The sequence below is a fragment of the Equus quagga genome, chromosome 1, assembly GCF_021613505.1.
Source record: "Equus quagga isolate Etosha38 chromosome 1, UCLA_HA_Equagga_1.0, whole genome shotgun sequence".
NCBI lineage: Eukaryota > Metazoa > Chordata > Mammalia > Perissodactyla > Equidae > Equus > Equus quagga.
In genome coordinates this window covers 167,077,707-167,091,423 of record NC_060267.1, presented here as the reverse complement: position 1 = coordinate 167,091,423, position 13,717 = coordinate 167,077,707, and the positions used below count along the sequence as shown (strand labels likewise).

General features: G+C 36.3%; 1 protein-coding gene across 2 annotated transcripts in view; it reads right to left on the bottom strand.

Moving 5' to 3' along the window:
- DNAJC13 (DnaJ heat shock protein family (Hsp40) member C13) overlaps positions 1–13,717 on the bottom strand; it is a 110,566-nt gene that overhangs the window by 26,277 nt on the left and 70,572 nt on the right. For both annotated transcript variants that reach the window (XM_046661274.1, XM_046661285.1), the window contains 10 exons: positions 13,429–13,583; positions 11,643–11,844; positions 10,398–10,513; positions 9,780–9,858; positions 8,229–8,364; positions 5,700–5,884; positions 5,184–5,258; positions 4,014–4,133; positions 2,634–2,813; positions 1,749–1,916 (listed from right to left, as the gene is read on the bottom strand). In XM_046661274.1, the coding sequence (XP_046517230.1) occupies positions 1,749–1,916; positions 2,634–2,813; positions 4,014–4,133; positions 5,184–5,258; positions 5,700–5,884; positions 8,229–8,364; positions 9,780–9,858; positions 10,398–10,513; positions 11,643–11,844; positions 13,429–13,583 (1,416 nt within the window). The remainder of the gene's footprint in view (positions 1–1,748; positions 1,917–2,633; positions 2,814–4,013; positions 4,134–5,183; positions 5,259–5,699; positions 5,885–8,228; positions 8,365–9,779; positions 9,859–10,397; positions 10,514–11,642; positions 11,845–13,428; positions 13,584–13,717) is intronic.

Below are 13,717 nucleotides of genomic sequence, written 5' to 3'. Positions count from 1 at the left end.
AGTTCCTCTACATGGGATGCCACCACAGCATGGCCTGAGGAGCAGCGCATAGGTCTATGCCCAGGATCCGATCCGGAGCAAGCAAACTTAACCACTCCACCATGGGGCGGGACCCTGACTTCACATTCTTAACATTTGTTCTGCTTTGATGAAAATCACATAATTTGTGTTAAAGCATTTAATAAACACTTAATAAATATAAGCTTAAAAAGAATCATACCATACTGCCTTTATAGGTACATATCTGAAAACAAAATCTAAGTCTTTATGAGGCATACTCCTAGGAAGGGAAAAAAAATTTACGGGCAGAAGTCAGTTCAGATTTTCTTGGCCAAACCCGGATTCAACGCTGCATTAAGTAGCTCTGCAGACAGAGCACATGACTGCTGAGCTATCCAGGGTGCTTTCCCTTTGTTTAGTTGTCCTCAATTGTAAGTGCACACATAGATAATTGACTCTCCCTTAAATGTTTTAATAAAAATTTTTTAAATTTTACATTTTAAATTTAATGCTAGGAGGAAAGCAGTGGGTTATTACTTCCATCTTACACAAACCCATCCAACCCTTGTTTTTGAAATGTTAACTATTAGTTAAGTAAAATGACCTAAAAAATATATTATTAGGAAAATAGAATAACTTTGAGAACTGTCAGTTATTTTAAAAATAAGCATTTCATTAAACCCAGACGGAGTTCAGGCCAAGATTTTGAAATGCCTTTTTTTTTCCCGTAGTAGTTAATCAACAACTTGCTAGTATTTCTGGAAAGAATGTTTTAAATTAGCAAAACACATCACATTGATGAACACAGAGTCTAGAAAAAGAACAAAGATCAAGAGCGGCATCTAAACCTCTTCCCTCTTATTCAGGAGCACTGAAAAGCAATGTCCTACACTAAAACGCAGACTCAATCAGACTAGATTAAAAAACAAATAAGCTTTTCATAAATTCTAAAAATACTCCACATCTGGAACCCTGAGGACTTTTTCCTTACAAAAGTACTAGAGGATCATTAGAGAAAATAAAATAAAAATAGTCTATAATTCTGCCATTCAGGGATAACTACAGTTAACATACTGGTACAGATCCATCCATCTATTTTTTTTTTAATAACAAAAATGGGATTTAGCCTTCTCACCTAAAATACTTTAAACATCTTTAAATATACCTTTAAAATGTAAGGCTTCAAAGTATTCTACGTAATAGATTTCTATAGGTTGATTCTCTAATGCTACATTCTTAGACTGTTTCTCAATGATCCTCAAAGAAGAGGCCAAAGAGGTTGGGGGATCCGCCATGGTCATACTTATTTTTGTCATGAATGTGTGTGTGTGTGTATGTATGTATTTGCTTTTAGGATTTCAACTCTGAGTCTAAATAAGTTATAGCTCTTAAGAAACAGCTAAAAATGGACTCTGGGTCTGCTGACTCCCAGTCCTGTGCCCATTGTGAAACACCATTCCAAGTTCACCCTCTTATCCTGTCCCTTTGTGACTCAAGGCTGGTAAAAATTATCGTGGCTCCACAGCTGAGAAACATGAAGTGAATTTACCCTTACAGAGAGACTAGATTTGTAAAGCTGATACCATCAGCATCAATCCACAACAGAATGAATTTCTTGGTTGAGAGAATAAACATGTGAACATTTTCAACTTTTAGGTTTCCTGGAGCAACCAACACTGTTACGCTCCTCAACTATTTAAAGGATTTGCAATATTCATCAAAACCCAGACTACCTCTGAAGCACGTACCTCAGTAGCACTAACCACAGCAAGTTTTCTAGCAACATAGGGTGTCAACATGCCAGCTAAACTTTTCCTTATGGTTGGATTTTCTGGGGTTGCTTGTTCATCAGTGAGATACCCTCCAAGGCGACTTAGAGCACAGACACTCAGTTTGGCAAGGTTGTTGGCTACTTCCTGTTACAAAAAATTAAGACATTAAAGTAGATCTGTTATTTCACATAGGTAACACAGTAACTTTATGGAATCAAAACTGCATGGAACATAGTCAAGAAGCAGAAAGCAAACAAACAAACAAAAGGCACATGAGTCCCCAACACTGATGTCAGAGTTTATGCATTAGAACTTAATACTTTTATTTATACAAAAGACCATCAAAATCTATGCACTCATTTATATCTAAAGCAGTATCTTGTAGATAACAGGAAGAAGCACATTTGGGGGTAGGGTGGGGACAGGGGGTAGGTAGGTAGATTTGACTGCTAAAGGCACACACTAATAACATACATAATGAATGACAGTGAATAGGAAAGGAGAGACAGAAAAAAATCTGTAAACATCAGGTAAGTCCTCAAGTGTTTGAGAGAGCTGGCCCCACCAGCCCAATAGCATCATTGTATTTCCCTGCGTTACAAACCATAACTTTGCGAGCACAAAGGTGACTGAGTAATCAAGAAAAGATGAAGTTATGTTCACTACATGCTATTGCAAACTCCCCTGCCTTGAATCCTTCTGGCATAAGTAGTTAAGATAAAGTTTTGGGGCTTAAAGAGCAATAAACTTAGTTATCTTGAAAAACAGTTTATGCCTTAGGGCTCCAGAAAGCTGGAGCTTTGCCTCACATTAAACCATGGTTTGGGTTCAAACCCAATATTAAAGCAGTGTTACAGTTACCTGCTGGTTTGTTTCTTCACTTTTTTGAATGCCACTCTCTTCTAGCGTGTAGTCATAATTGAACAGAAAACCAAGCAGATGCCACAAAATTCCAGCCTGAAGTAGGTGTGTCTGTAGCCAGAAATCCACAGCAAAAGAACTGACACATTCTACCCCAAGAGCGGCCACCCGTGGAATACTCTGAAATAAAAATAACGGAATTAATTATAGGGTTAAAAAAGTTCCCAAGAGAAACTGGTAGTGAATATATGTAAGCTAGCTATTTTATTGTGCAAAATGTTTATCTCTTCTTATATTTTCAATTCCAATTTAAAGCTGAATCCTATATCCTTTAAAACCTAAAATTAAAAGTGACCTTGTGATGAGACAAAGAATTACTATCTTCGAGGCTAATGTTCAAAGACTTGGGAATATGGTTTTCTTCATTTCACCACTTCTATTGTTAATTTTTAAAAACAGTGATAAGGCATTAATAGCAACTCACATGCTAGTGATCTTAAGTGGATCAATGCTATCTCTACTGCAGGTGTACGGATTTCTTTACCTTAGAGTTTGTATTCTTATTAAACACTCGTAAGGACATTAAGTAAATACAGTTGAGGAGAATCAGATTCTTCAGTTCAGGATCTGACCCTAATCCTGTTCTATTCCAACACAACTCTCACTCTGCCCAGTTATCTAAGAAATTTTTCTGTCCTTCCCAGTCACCTATCACATCCACCCACAGTTAACTTCCCTCAGCAGTACCGGATTGGGAGGAAACAGTAAGCTCTCAGATTAGGTTTCAGGTTTTACGTGGTTCCTTACTTTTACTGGATTTATTTAGTCTATTCTCTCCTTTCCTGTCTCTCTTCTAATGTTCAAATGAGACCCACTTCCTTTATTTTATTTATTTAATTTTTTGTGAGGGGGATTGGCTCAGAGCTAACATCGTTGCCAATCTTCCTTTTTTTGCTTGAGGAAGATTGTTGTTGAGCTAACATCTGTGCCAATCTTTCTCTGTTTTATGTGGGATGCTGCCACAGTGTGGCTTGACGAGTGGTGCTAAGTCTGCCACCAAAATCCGAAAATGTGAACCCCAGGCCACCAAAGCAGAGTGTGAGAACTTAACCACTATGCAACCGGGCCAACTCCCGACCCACTCCCTTTAGATATGTCACTCTAGTCTTATTCTTTGTGGGCCAGCCTAGGAACAAAAGCCTTCATTTACAACAAGGCTTTTGTGAAAATGTTTTAGAGATCAAAATAATCTACTTAAAAATAATTTTGGGAACACAACTTGCTTACAAGTTGGGGTTACTTGACCCCAACTTATTGGGGCTACTTAACAAGAAAACTCATTGTTGACTGCATCGAGAAAGCAGTAAAGATAAACTTTACCTTGCCAAAATATAGCACCCGACAGAGATCCTTGATGATGCCAGGCATTTCTGTGATCTTCTCTCGGCACTCTTCAAACTGAGCAGCCACACTATAGCATTTGCTTATGTGTCCACACACCTACAGACAACACAAGAGAGAGAGGAAAAAAAAGAGTTACACGTGCATTCCTTATCCAAGACAGCGAAAATCAGATCGGTAGAGATTCATGAATACTACTTAATGGTATATATGGTACTACAAAATTAAACAGAACCTATGTGTTAAATCACTAGTATTTCTGGTTAAGATTTCCTCCAGATACAGGGTTGGCAAACCATGGCCGGTATGGCACATGGGCCAAATCAACCATGGCCTGTTATTGCATAGCCAGGGAGCTAAGAATGGTTTTTACATTTTTAAAGAGTTATAAAAAAAAAAAAACAAATAAAAATATGCAAAAGAGACTGTAGTCTGAAAGCCTCAAATATGTATTCTCTGGCCCTTTATAAAAAAAGTTTGCCAATCTCTAGATTCAAATATTTTTGTCCAGCTTATTAACATTACAGAATCAGAATTCTATTTATGTACTGCACTTCAAAATAGAAGATGAAACTCAACAGCCTGCACTCAATTATGTTATATTCTAAGTTTGCTGGCATAAATAAAGGCCCACATAGAAGGTGTGCTCTACAATGATCTAAATGAATTCCTGATTAATTTTCTATGAAAGAATTCAACTATTATAAACCTAACAGAAAATAAGCCAGTTAAAACACTAGGGATGGGAGAAGGAAGTAGAGAAAGAAATTAGGGAAGTAGGTGGAACATAAATGAAACAAGAATGGCAAAAAGACAAATGTTTGAAACTGGGTAATGGGGACACAAGGATTCAGTACATTATGCTCTACTTTAAGAAAAACATTAAGCCAACAGACCACAAGTGATCTAGTGTAGTAGTTCTTCAAGTGTGATACACAGACCAACAGCATCAGTACCACCTGGGAATTTGTTAGAAAAGCATATTCTCAGGCCCCCATCCCAGACCCACTGATTCAGAAACTCTGCTGGCAGGGAGCTGGAGCACAGCAACATAAGTTTTAATGAGCCCTCCAAGTGTGTCTCATAGATGTTAAAGTCTGGACTCTTGGTCTAGTATAACTTTCTTGGAACCATACATTTTAGCCTCACCTGTACTGACATGTCACTTGGTTTACTAGAACGATTCAAGACAGCCACACAGCGACTAAATGCCTCTTGTAACACCTGCAGAGAAAGAAGCCAGCCATTAACTCTCCATTTTGACTTGAAATATGAAAAGCCTATTCTAATAGGAATAAAATATTAATAACTTTTTAATGTTAGGTACTCGGTAAATAAATGTTTGCTCGATTAACATTTACTAAATAAACAAGTAAACAAAAGACTCCTACAGTTTCTTTTTAAGCATTCCCAATAAGCCACTTTGTAAAGCAGTATCAAGTTTATCAATTTTGAATCCAATACTTTCCAATTCACATTATGAAATAAAGCTCCATTTCTACCACGAATTTTGTACTAGAACACAGAGACCATACGATTGTTATCTGCCAGAATAAATTAAAAGAAACAATATCAACTGTATTTGTACTTGGTGAATTCTCTATTGCCTAGAGTCATACGATGGGCCTCCACTAGCTTGAAGATACAAATGTCATTCCATATTACCTCAATTCCATTCTCCCTTCTGAGCTCTTCAGCATTGAGGGCTGAGCAGTTGACAGTATGGAAAGCCAGCTCTGTGGCAGCAGGCAACAATGGTGATTCTTTTGAGAAAAGGAGGTCATCTGAAGTTTCCATTGTTATAGTCCTAATTAGCATGGGGTATCCTGCATATTTATAAGGCTGTAAATCTGAAATAACCAAAAGTGAGTGTCAGGAAAACAACAAACAACACAAAAACTGATCACATCATGGTTTTTAAGTTAATTCTGACATTACATTCAATTACATTGCCTCGAAAAAACTTACAAAATATTCAACATCTTAAATGTCTCAATTCTAGTTTATAAAAAGAAATTAAACCTAGTATAAATCCCTTGGATCTTTTCTTTTCTAGCAAATATGTTTGATTTCTCTAAAATGTTTCCACTAGAAAAACAATATTTTCTGGTAGATTAACTGAATTTAGTGTGTAATGATTTTGATCCTTTGCAGAATATGTACTTTGTAATGTTGTCCATGTGATCTTGTAACTTTTCACCTGATCACAGACAGCAAGATATAGCTAATGTATCACTCTCATGATACTCAACCCTTTATAAAGAAAAGAGAAAAGTAGGCTAATGAGATATCTCTGTTTTACCAGTTATCATTAAAAAAAAGTTTGAAAATATTGAATATAATTTGTTACTAGAAATACAAAACAGAAACAGTTAATTTATTAACTGTATTTAGCTAATTCCAAGTTTTGATAAGCAAATTTAAAAGTGAAAGCTAAAATGTACAAGTGCCTAATTGCTCTGCTTTTTTCATCCTGTTTTTTTTTTTAACTAACCTATTAGGCAGGAATATGCAAATTAATTGGCTATGACTTTATAAAGTACTTCTGCAATTTCACTTGAAATCAGCATAAAGGTTTTCGTCTTTTGAGGATGACCAATAATCTGCCTTAATTAACTCATTTCTAAGATAGTTTAAAAAATAAAGTCCCTTGGAACTGGTCCTAGTCCTAGCAGTGCTCACACATACATGTGCATACGTAGTAAGAAAGAAGAGTTAATTTTAACTTCTATGAGATCAGGACTCCCATCTTAGAACTTACTGGATATAAACCCCCTTTGGAGGAAGTGGAAGATGCAGCCTGAAAAAAACATTCTGACTTGGATGATAAACCAATGGTGAGCCATATACTGCACTTTGTGGCTACTACAGTTATCAGCCATTAAAAAATAAACGGTTATAGGGGCTGGGCCCGTGGTCGAGTGGTTAAGTTCGCGTGCTCCGCTGCAGGCGGCCCAGTGTTTCGTTGGTTCGAATCCTGGGCGCGGACATGGCACTGCTCAACAAACCACGCTGAGGCAGCGTCCCATATGCCACAACTAGAAGGACCCACAACGAAGAATATACAACTATGTACTGGGGGGCTTTGGGGAGCAAAAGGAAAAAATAAAATCTTTAAAAAAAAATAAATAAATAAAAATAAACGGTAATAAAAAGACTCCTTTAAACTCATTCTGATTAGTGATAAATGCCATATAACTAAATGCTTTACAAATGTGCTCTGTTCAATTTATAGGCAAAAGTGAATTGATCATTGCTCTCTAATGACCAAACTGCTAGATCCTCATGCTGTCCCCTCCAACACTTAAACTGTAACTCTACTTGTCTTCAATTACCCAACACTCCTCTTGCTATCTCTGATCCCCACTGTGCTCTCCTCCTTTTCTCCCAACATCACCCTACAGAGCAAATGGGTCTCCCACTTTGTGCTATAAGCCAAGTTCAGTTCCCAAGCCAATGGACACCCTCCATATTGAACCTAACTCCCCACCTCCAACCAAGTCTTAAAAGTTTTCAATGTACTCTTGGCTTTCTGGCTTACCATGAGGGCTACCACAAATGGCCCTGCAAACATCCTGGAAATTCCCAATAACCCTGTACCCTGAAATCACACCTATTTCATCTATTACAGTGCTTTTCAAACTGTTCCACAGGATGAGAGGTTTTGAGAGCTACCACAGGAAATGAGAGGTGTGAAAGGAAGTATATGATTTGAAAAGTTTCTGTTGCTTCTCACAGACTAGAACACTTGGTGTTTTCAACCCTTAGAGGCTTTTGGAGTTATGACAGGCACAATCTTTTATATGTGATTTAAGAACAACGTTAAATGATCCTTAAATTCCAGATCCATTTTATATCTCATTTAATACATTTACTGCAAAATAGCTAAACAAAAAATTAACAAAGTACCTCCACAGAACGGAAATGGCCTTCAGGAAGGAATAATGAAAGCTTGTTGGAAGTGCAAAATATTGAAAAACATAGGTAAGAAGTAGAAGGTATAAAACATACAGTATTCTGGGCCTTCCTATAGAATATTACTCTTTTGCTGTATCTGAAATGTAATTCCAAGAGTTTTCATCAACATCATCATCAACCATCATCATCAATCTATTAAAATATGCTGTAAAAACAAGTAACATGGCAGAATTAGCTGGAAGGTAAATTAAAATTTGAGATTAACACATGCCTTACCTTCTTTATGACGATTGAAGAGGATGCTCTGCGTTTTCAGAATTAAAATTATATTCTCTGGATCTGGTCCATCCACTATTTTTGCTGATTTGGTACATAAAAACTCATATGCTTTATTTACTTTTTCAAACATATCCTGTATATAACCGAAGATAATTAACTTTTAATTTGGAATATCTCAAGTCACAATTTATTAACGTTCCAGAACACAGCTGGTTTGTATTTGACCAATAATTTCTTTAATTACTATTTTATTTTGTACATTAAGGAATTCATTCCAAATCAAGCAAGTATACTTCTAAGGTGAAACTATCTTTTTCCCCCAAATAGTTAATCAATGATCTCAATCCCATTTACTGAAAAATTCTTCACTGGTTTAAACCATATATATCATATTGAATTTATACACATTTGAGACCATCTCTGAGTTATTACAAAAATAATCATAAGAGCTACTGTTTATTGAGTACTACAACAGGCACTGTGCTAAATGCTTTACATACATTATCTTATTTAACTCTCAAAATAGCCATGTCAAGTGTGTACCATTATTATCCTCATTTTTGAGATGATGTTAAATAACTTGCCTAAGGTCACAGTCAATCGGTGACAGAGCTAAGACTTACACACAGGTCTGACTCCTAAATCTATGCTCTTAAACTACTATACTACATTATGTTCCTTGATCTCTATGTTGATTCTTATCTCAGTATCACATTGTTTCACTATTGTAGCTTTGTAAAGTATTTTAAAACCTGGTAGGTTAAGTCTAGCAATTTAATACTGATTTCAAAATTTCTTCCTATCTTGATTATTTTCTCTCCCAGATGAATCTGAATTACTACAAAATTTCTCAAAAATACCCCAGGCTTTTGATTTAAAATCCCTTAAATACATAACAGTGGCATTTTTTCAATGTCGTCTTCCATTCAGGAATATTGTCTGTCTCTAATAAAAAACACTGACCTTGAAATCAGTGAAAATTACTCTAAGATTCTAGCAATAAACTATCAGTCCTAGTTTTAGTGGTTCTTACATTATTTCATTTTTTATAAATCTCCACTGGTACTTTAGTAGGAAGCTGGAAGAGGCTGGATCAGGGAATGCTGGCGGCAGATGACTTTGTATCTGAACAAAATTTTCTACTTTTCAGTCTTTAGAGTGATATGAAGCTGGATGTCATTAGAAAAAAATCAATTACCCAAAGCAGTCTGAATGGCAATGGCATCACCTACAAATGAATTAAGTTTACCAGATTCCTAACTTTCAATTATTCATGCGATTACCCATTAGAGTTAATTCTCAAACAGACATGGGTAAGGAGAGAGAATAAAATCCATAAGGTCCTAGTTACAAGGGCAGTCCTTTTGGTAAACTGAGGGAGCACTATTCACACAGAAAACATGGGCATGTGGACTAGAAGTAAATTAATGTGGGCAAATTATGAGGCAGATCCTGGCATAGAGAATGAGAATATCTTTTCTTTGCCTAAAAGAGGCATAGAGTGAAAGAGGTCAACCCAAAAGCCCTATTCCCACAGGCAGTACATACCCTCCCTTCTGGATTCTTATCAGGGTGGTACTTTTGTGCAAGTCTGAAGTAAGCTTTTCTAATCTTGCTCTCATCATGCCTGTTAAATAGGAAAATTCTTTTATGAAAACAGTAAGGTGCAAGAAAAAATATTTACAAATCATCTAAAATGATATTTTAAGAACCTTACTTTTATTGTATATGATCATGTATTAGGCATCAGATTAAACCCAGTAAATTCTTCTGTTATCTTTACATATGAAAGGTTAAACCTAAACATTCCCTGTGCAAGGTTATCATTCACTTCAAATCACAAAACCATATTAGGGGTTTGAAAAACTGAGAAATTTTTTTAAACTAAGTTTTCAAAATGTCACTTCAAACTCTAATTCTCAGTTACTTTAACTATCAGCCTTACCAAAAAATGTAAAAATTCAGTCAATACTTAAGAAAAATGTCTTATATTTTCTCTAACTTATCTATTCTATTATAAAATTTCACTGACAAATTAGTAAAGTAAATCTGCATTCTTTCCCACACATCTGTCATTTAGTGTCCTAGACACACTGCTATTACACCTCTTCCTCAATGCATAACAAAGACAAGAGGAAGGGGGAAGATAAACTGAAAATAACTCACGGCCCCTGTCCTTGAGGGAGATTAAGCACTTCGTAAGCATCATCTATTGACATCGTAGGTGGTTTCTTTTCTACTTCCTTCTTCCAGGCATCAAGGGTATCTTTTAGAAGCTTAACCTTCAAGACAGGATTAAAATTTATATCTATCAAAATAAAACTATCTCAGAGTACAATTTTTAAGTTACAGAACCTTATGTGGTACTTATTTAAATTGACATTTCTAGGCCACCCAATTACAGCTTTCTGAAACACCAATAACTAAAATCACCTTCTTAGAACTGCTGAATAGTCAGGTAAACAAGGTCCTTGTTCCAGTGCTCTATTCCTCTATTTTTTTAAGTGCTATTTTAATTCTCTGCCAATTTTTCTCTCTACTCTCAATTGTTAAAGAAATGTTTAGAAAATACAGAAAACTTTGAAATTAATAGACGATACGTTGTAGTAAGAAAGAAAGCAGTATATGGTGACATGCCTCTCAAGGTGATCTTAATTATCGGTATGCTGGCATTTAAGCAAATGTTAAGGGATAGTGAACACAAGGGAGTCTGGGTAGCGGGTAAGAAGAAGAGACCTAATATTTACTGCATGTCAAGGAGCTAGGTGCTTTACAGACTGTAGCAGATTTAACTTTTGTATAAAATTTCAATAATACATGAAAGCATCTAGATTCTGAGAGACAGACAGTAAATACTACTATACAAATGAGCAGGTCACACTTCTTGCCTCCTGTGTGTGCCAGGAGTTATGCCATGTTTTTCATGTGAATTCTCTATCTTCCCAACCACCACATGAGATAACTACTACTAGTGGTAGTAGTACTATTACCACACCTGAGGCTTAGAAGTTAAGCAATGTACTGAATGTTATGTAGAACTATTCACGGCCAAACTGAGACTCAGTCCCAGACTGCCTGCCTCCAACATCTGTGAGCTGAATCAACCCGCTATAAAGCCAAGCTTCCACCAAGCTATTATAGTACATAATCATTGCATATACATGAAATTAAGTTTGCTTTGCTTTTGTCACAAAAGACCAAGATTGTAAAGTTCTCAATACTCTCTCAAAAAGTCATCCATTGGGATTTATCCAAATATACTGACCTACACTCAGAGTTATATAGTGTGTAAGTAAGAGGGAATACTTAAGCAAGCTATTATCCCTCTTATCACAGACGGAAGGAATATCCAGTAGTGTTTAGAGGCTATTTTTATAGTTTAAGAAGACACAAATTAACCTGCTGACTTACCGGGTCTTTAATTGGCCAATCTGGAAACCGGAGTGTATCACAAAGTTGTTTGAGGTAATAAATATTACAAAATAGTTCATTTTCCAGTTGTGGATAGTTGATAACTGGGATGGGACAATACTGATAAAGTGCTCTTGTGTTACTCTGAAGACGAGGTGTGAAATCAGCAAGATGGGCAGCAATCTTCTCTATCATGAGGCGCCTACAATTATAAAAATCTCCAAGCATTATGAAGGGATTATTTTCTTTTAAAGGAAAGGTTAAGATAGGTAATCATGAAAGATAATTACATGGATCTTCTTTAAGAGTATAGTCATGTGCTGCACAATGATGTTTTGGTCAACAATGGACTACACATACGATGGTGGTCCCATAAGATTAATACCATATAGCCTAGGTGTATAGTAGGCTATACCATGTAGGTTTGTATAAGTACACTACGATGTTCAAACGATGAAATCACCTAATGATGCATTTTTCAGAATATATCCCCATTGTTAAGCAATGCATGACTATGACTCAATTATTGGCCTAAAATGAAGAGCTTGCAAGAATGTTACCCAGGGTACTAAAAACGTTATTGTGGAAAAACACTCAATGGATATAAACTTATTTGTAATACTTATCTATAAAGAAGACAATAGAGAAAAAGGCTAATATTACCAGTCCTTCTATTGAAAAATTAAGGTCAAATGGTGTGGAATCTGCATACATGAGGGTGCAGCCAGGGATCTCAAGTTAGCTATCACCCCAAAGAAGCTCACTGCATGGTATTTATTTTTGTTAACTTACCAAATCTGGGACCCGGCCCTCAACTAGGCAGAAACTTCATTTGATCAGTATACAGAGTTATACGTTTTAGATAGGGGACTCATATTAACCAATCTCAGGAGAAAAATATGACATAGAAAAACTGTGTTATAAACTTATTCATATGCCTATGCATTTGTTCCCAATGAAAAATACCATCGTCATACAGAATATATTCAAATTGGTGGCTAGCACGTGCCAAACCTATAGGTCAATCTACCAGAGAAGCCAAATGATAACATGCACGTGGCACTGTGAATGTGAAGACAGCTAAAGGTGAGTGAATAAGTGACTCAGAAGATCAACTGCCATCGAGCTGAGGGGACTGAGGAGCTCTCCACAAACAGGCAGGCTTTACATTGAACTACGAAGTGCCGAGTCTTTCCTGGACAGAGCCTGTCTGGACATAGGCACCTACTTCCGGGCTCTCCTTTTTCTTGGTTTCCATGGGTTTTTCCTATGGCATTCCTCTGCTAATAAGGACGTTCTTTAGGAATGCTAACCTCCAGATTAAGGACAAAATGTGCTGGCCAGGGAGCCCTCATTCTAAAATGGTTTTGGATATCTCTGGTTTGATCCATTCTATGGGGGCATAGTTTTTAATTAGTGGAGTATGGTTCTATTTCCAAATACTCAGGAGGTGTTTCTTGATTTTAGCTCTATATATTCCTTACGTGCATATTAATTCATTGCCTAAAATTCTGCCAGTTCTATAAACTGATTTAAGAAGCATCAGTGGTAACAGGCTCTACCCTCATATAGAACTCTACTAAGGTAACAGTAATTTTGTCAAATCATGTTAGAATAGAAAAAAGCTTAGGGCCTTGGCAAAACCCATTACTTGATTTGGAGCCAATGACTATTGGAGCTTTAGATTATGCAACAAGTGAAAGCAGCTTTTTTAAGAGAAGTCAAACCAGGTGGCAAGAGGCAAAGAATCTGAGTATAAAATACAAACAATCAAGTGGCTATTTACCTCATTTCACTGCTCCAGATTGCTTCTGGAGTATCGAATTCTCCTAGAAAAATCTCAGAAAACTTTTCAGGCTCATAATTTTCTAAGTAACAAACCATTGCTTCTGGTAGGATGTGCCCAAGTATACTTCTCTGAAAAATATCTGGTCCTTTTGTCTTTAAAACAAAACAAAAGGTAGTCAGAAACACTGAAGTTATCTCTCAATTTTCTAATCAGCAAATTAGGATTAGAGAACATATTAAGAAAAGAGAACAACTGGAACAAATTGCATTTAAGCTTTGGAAGTTTA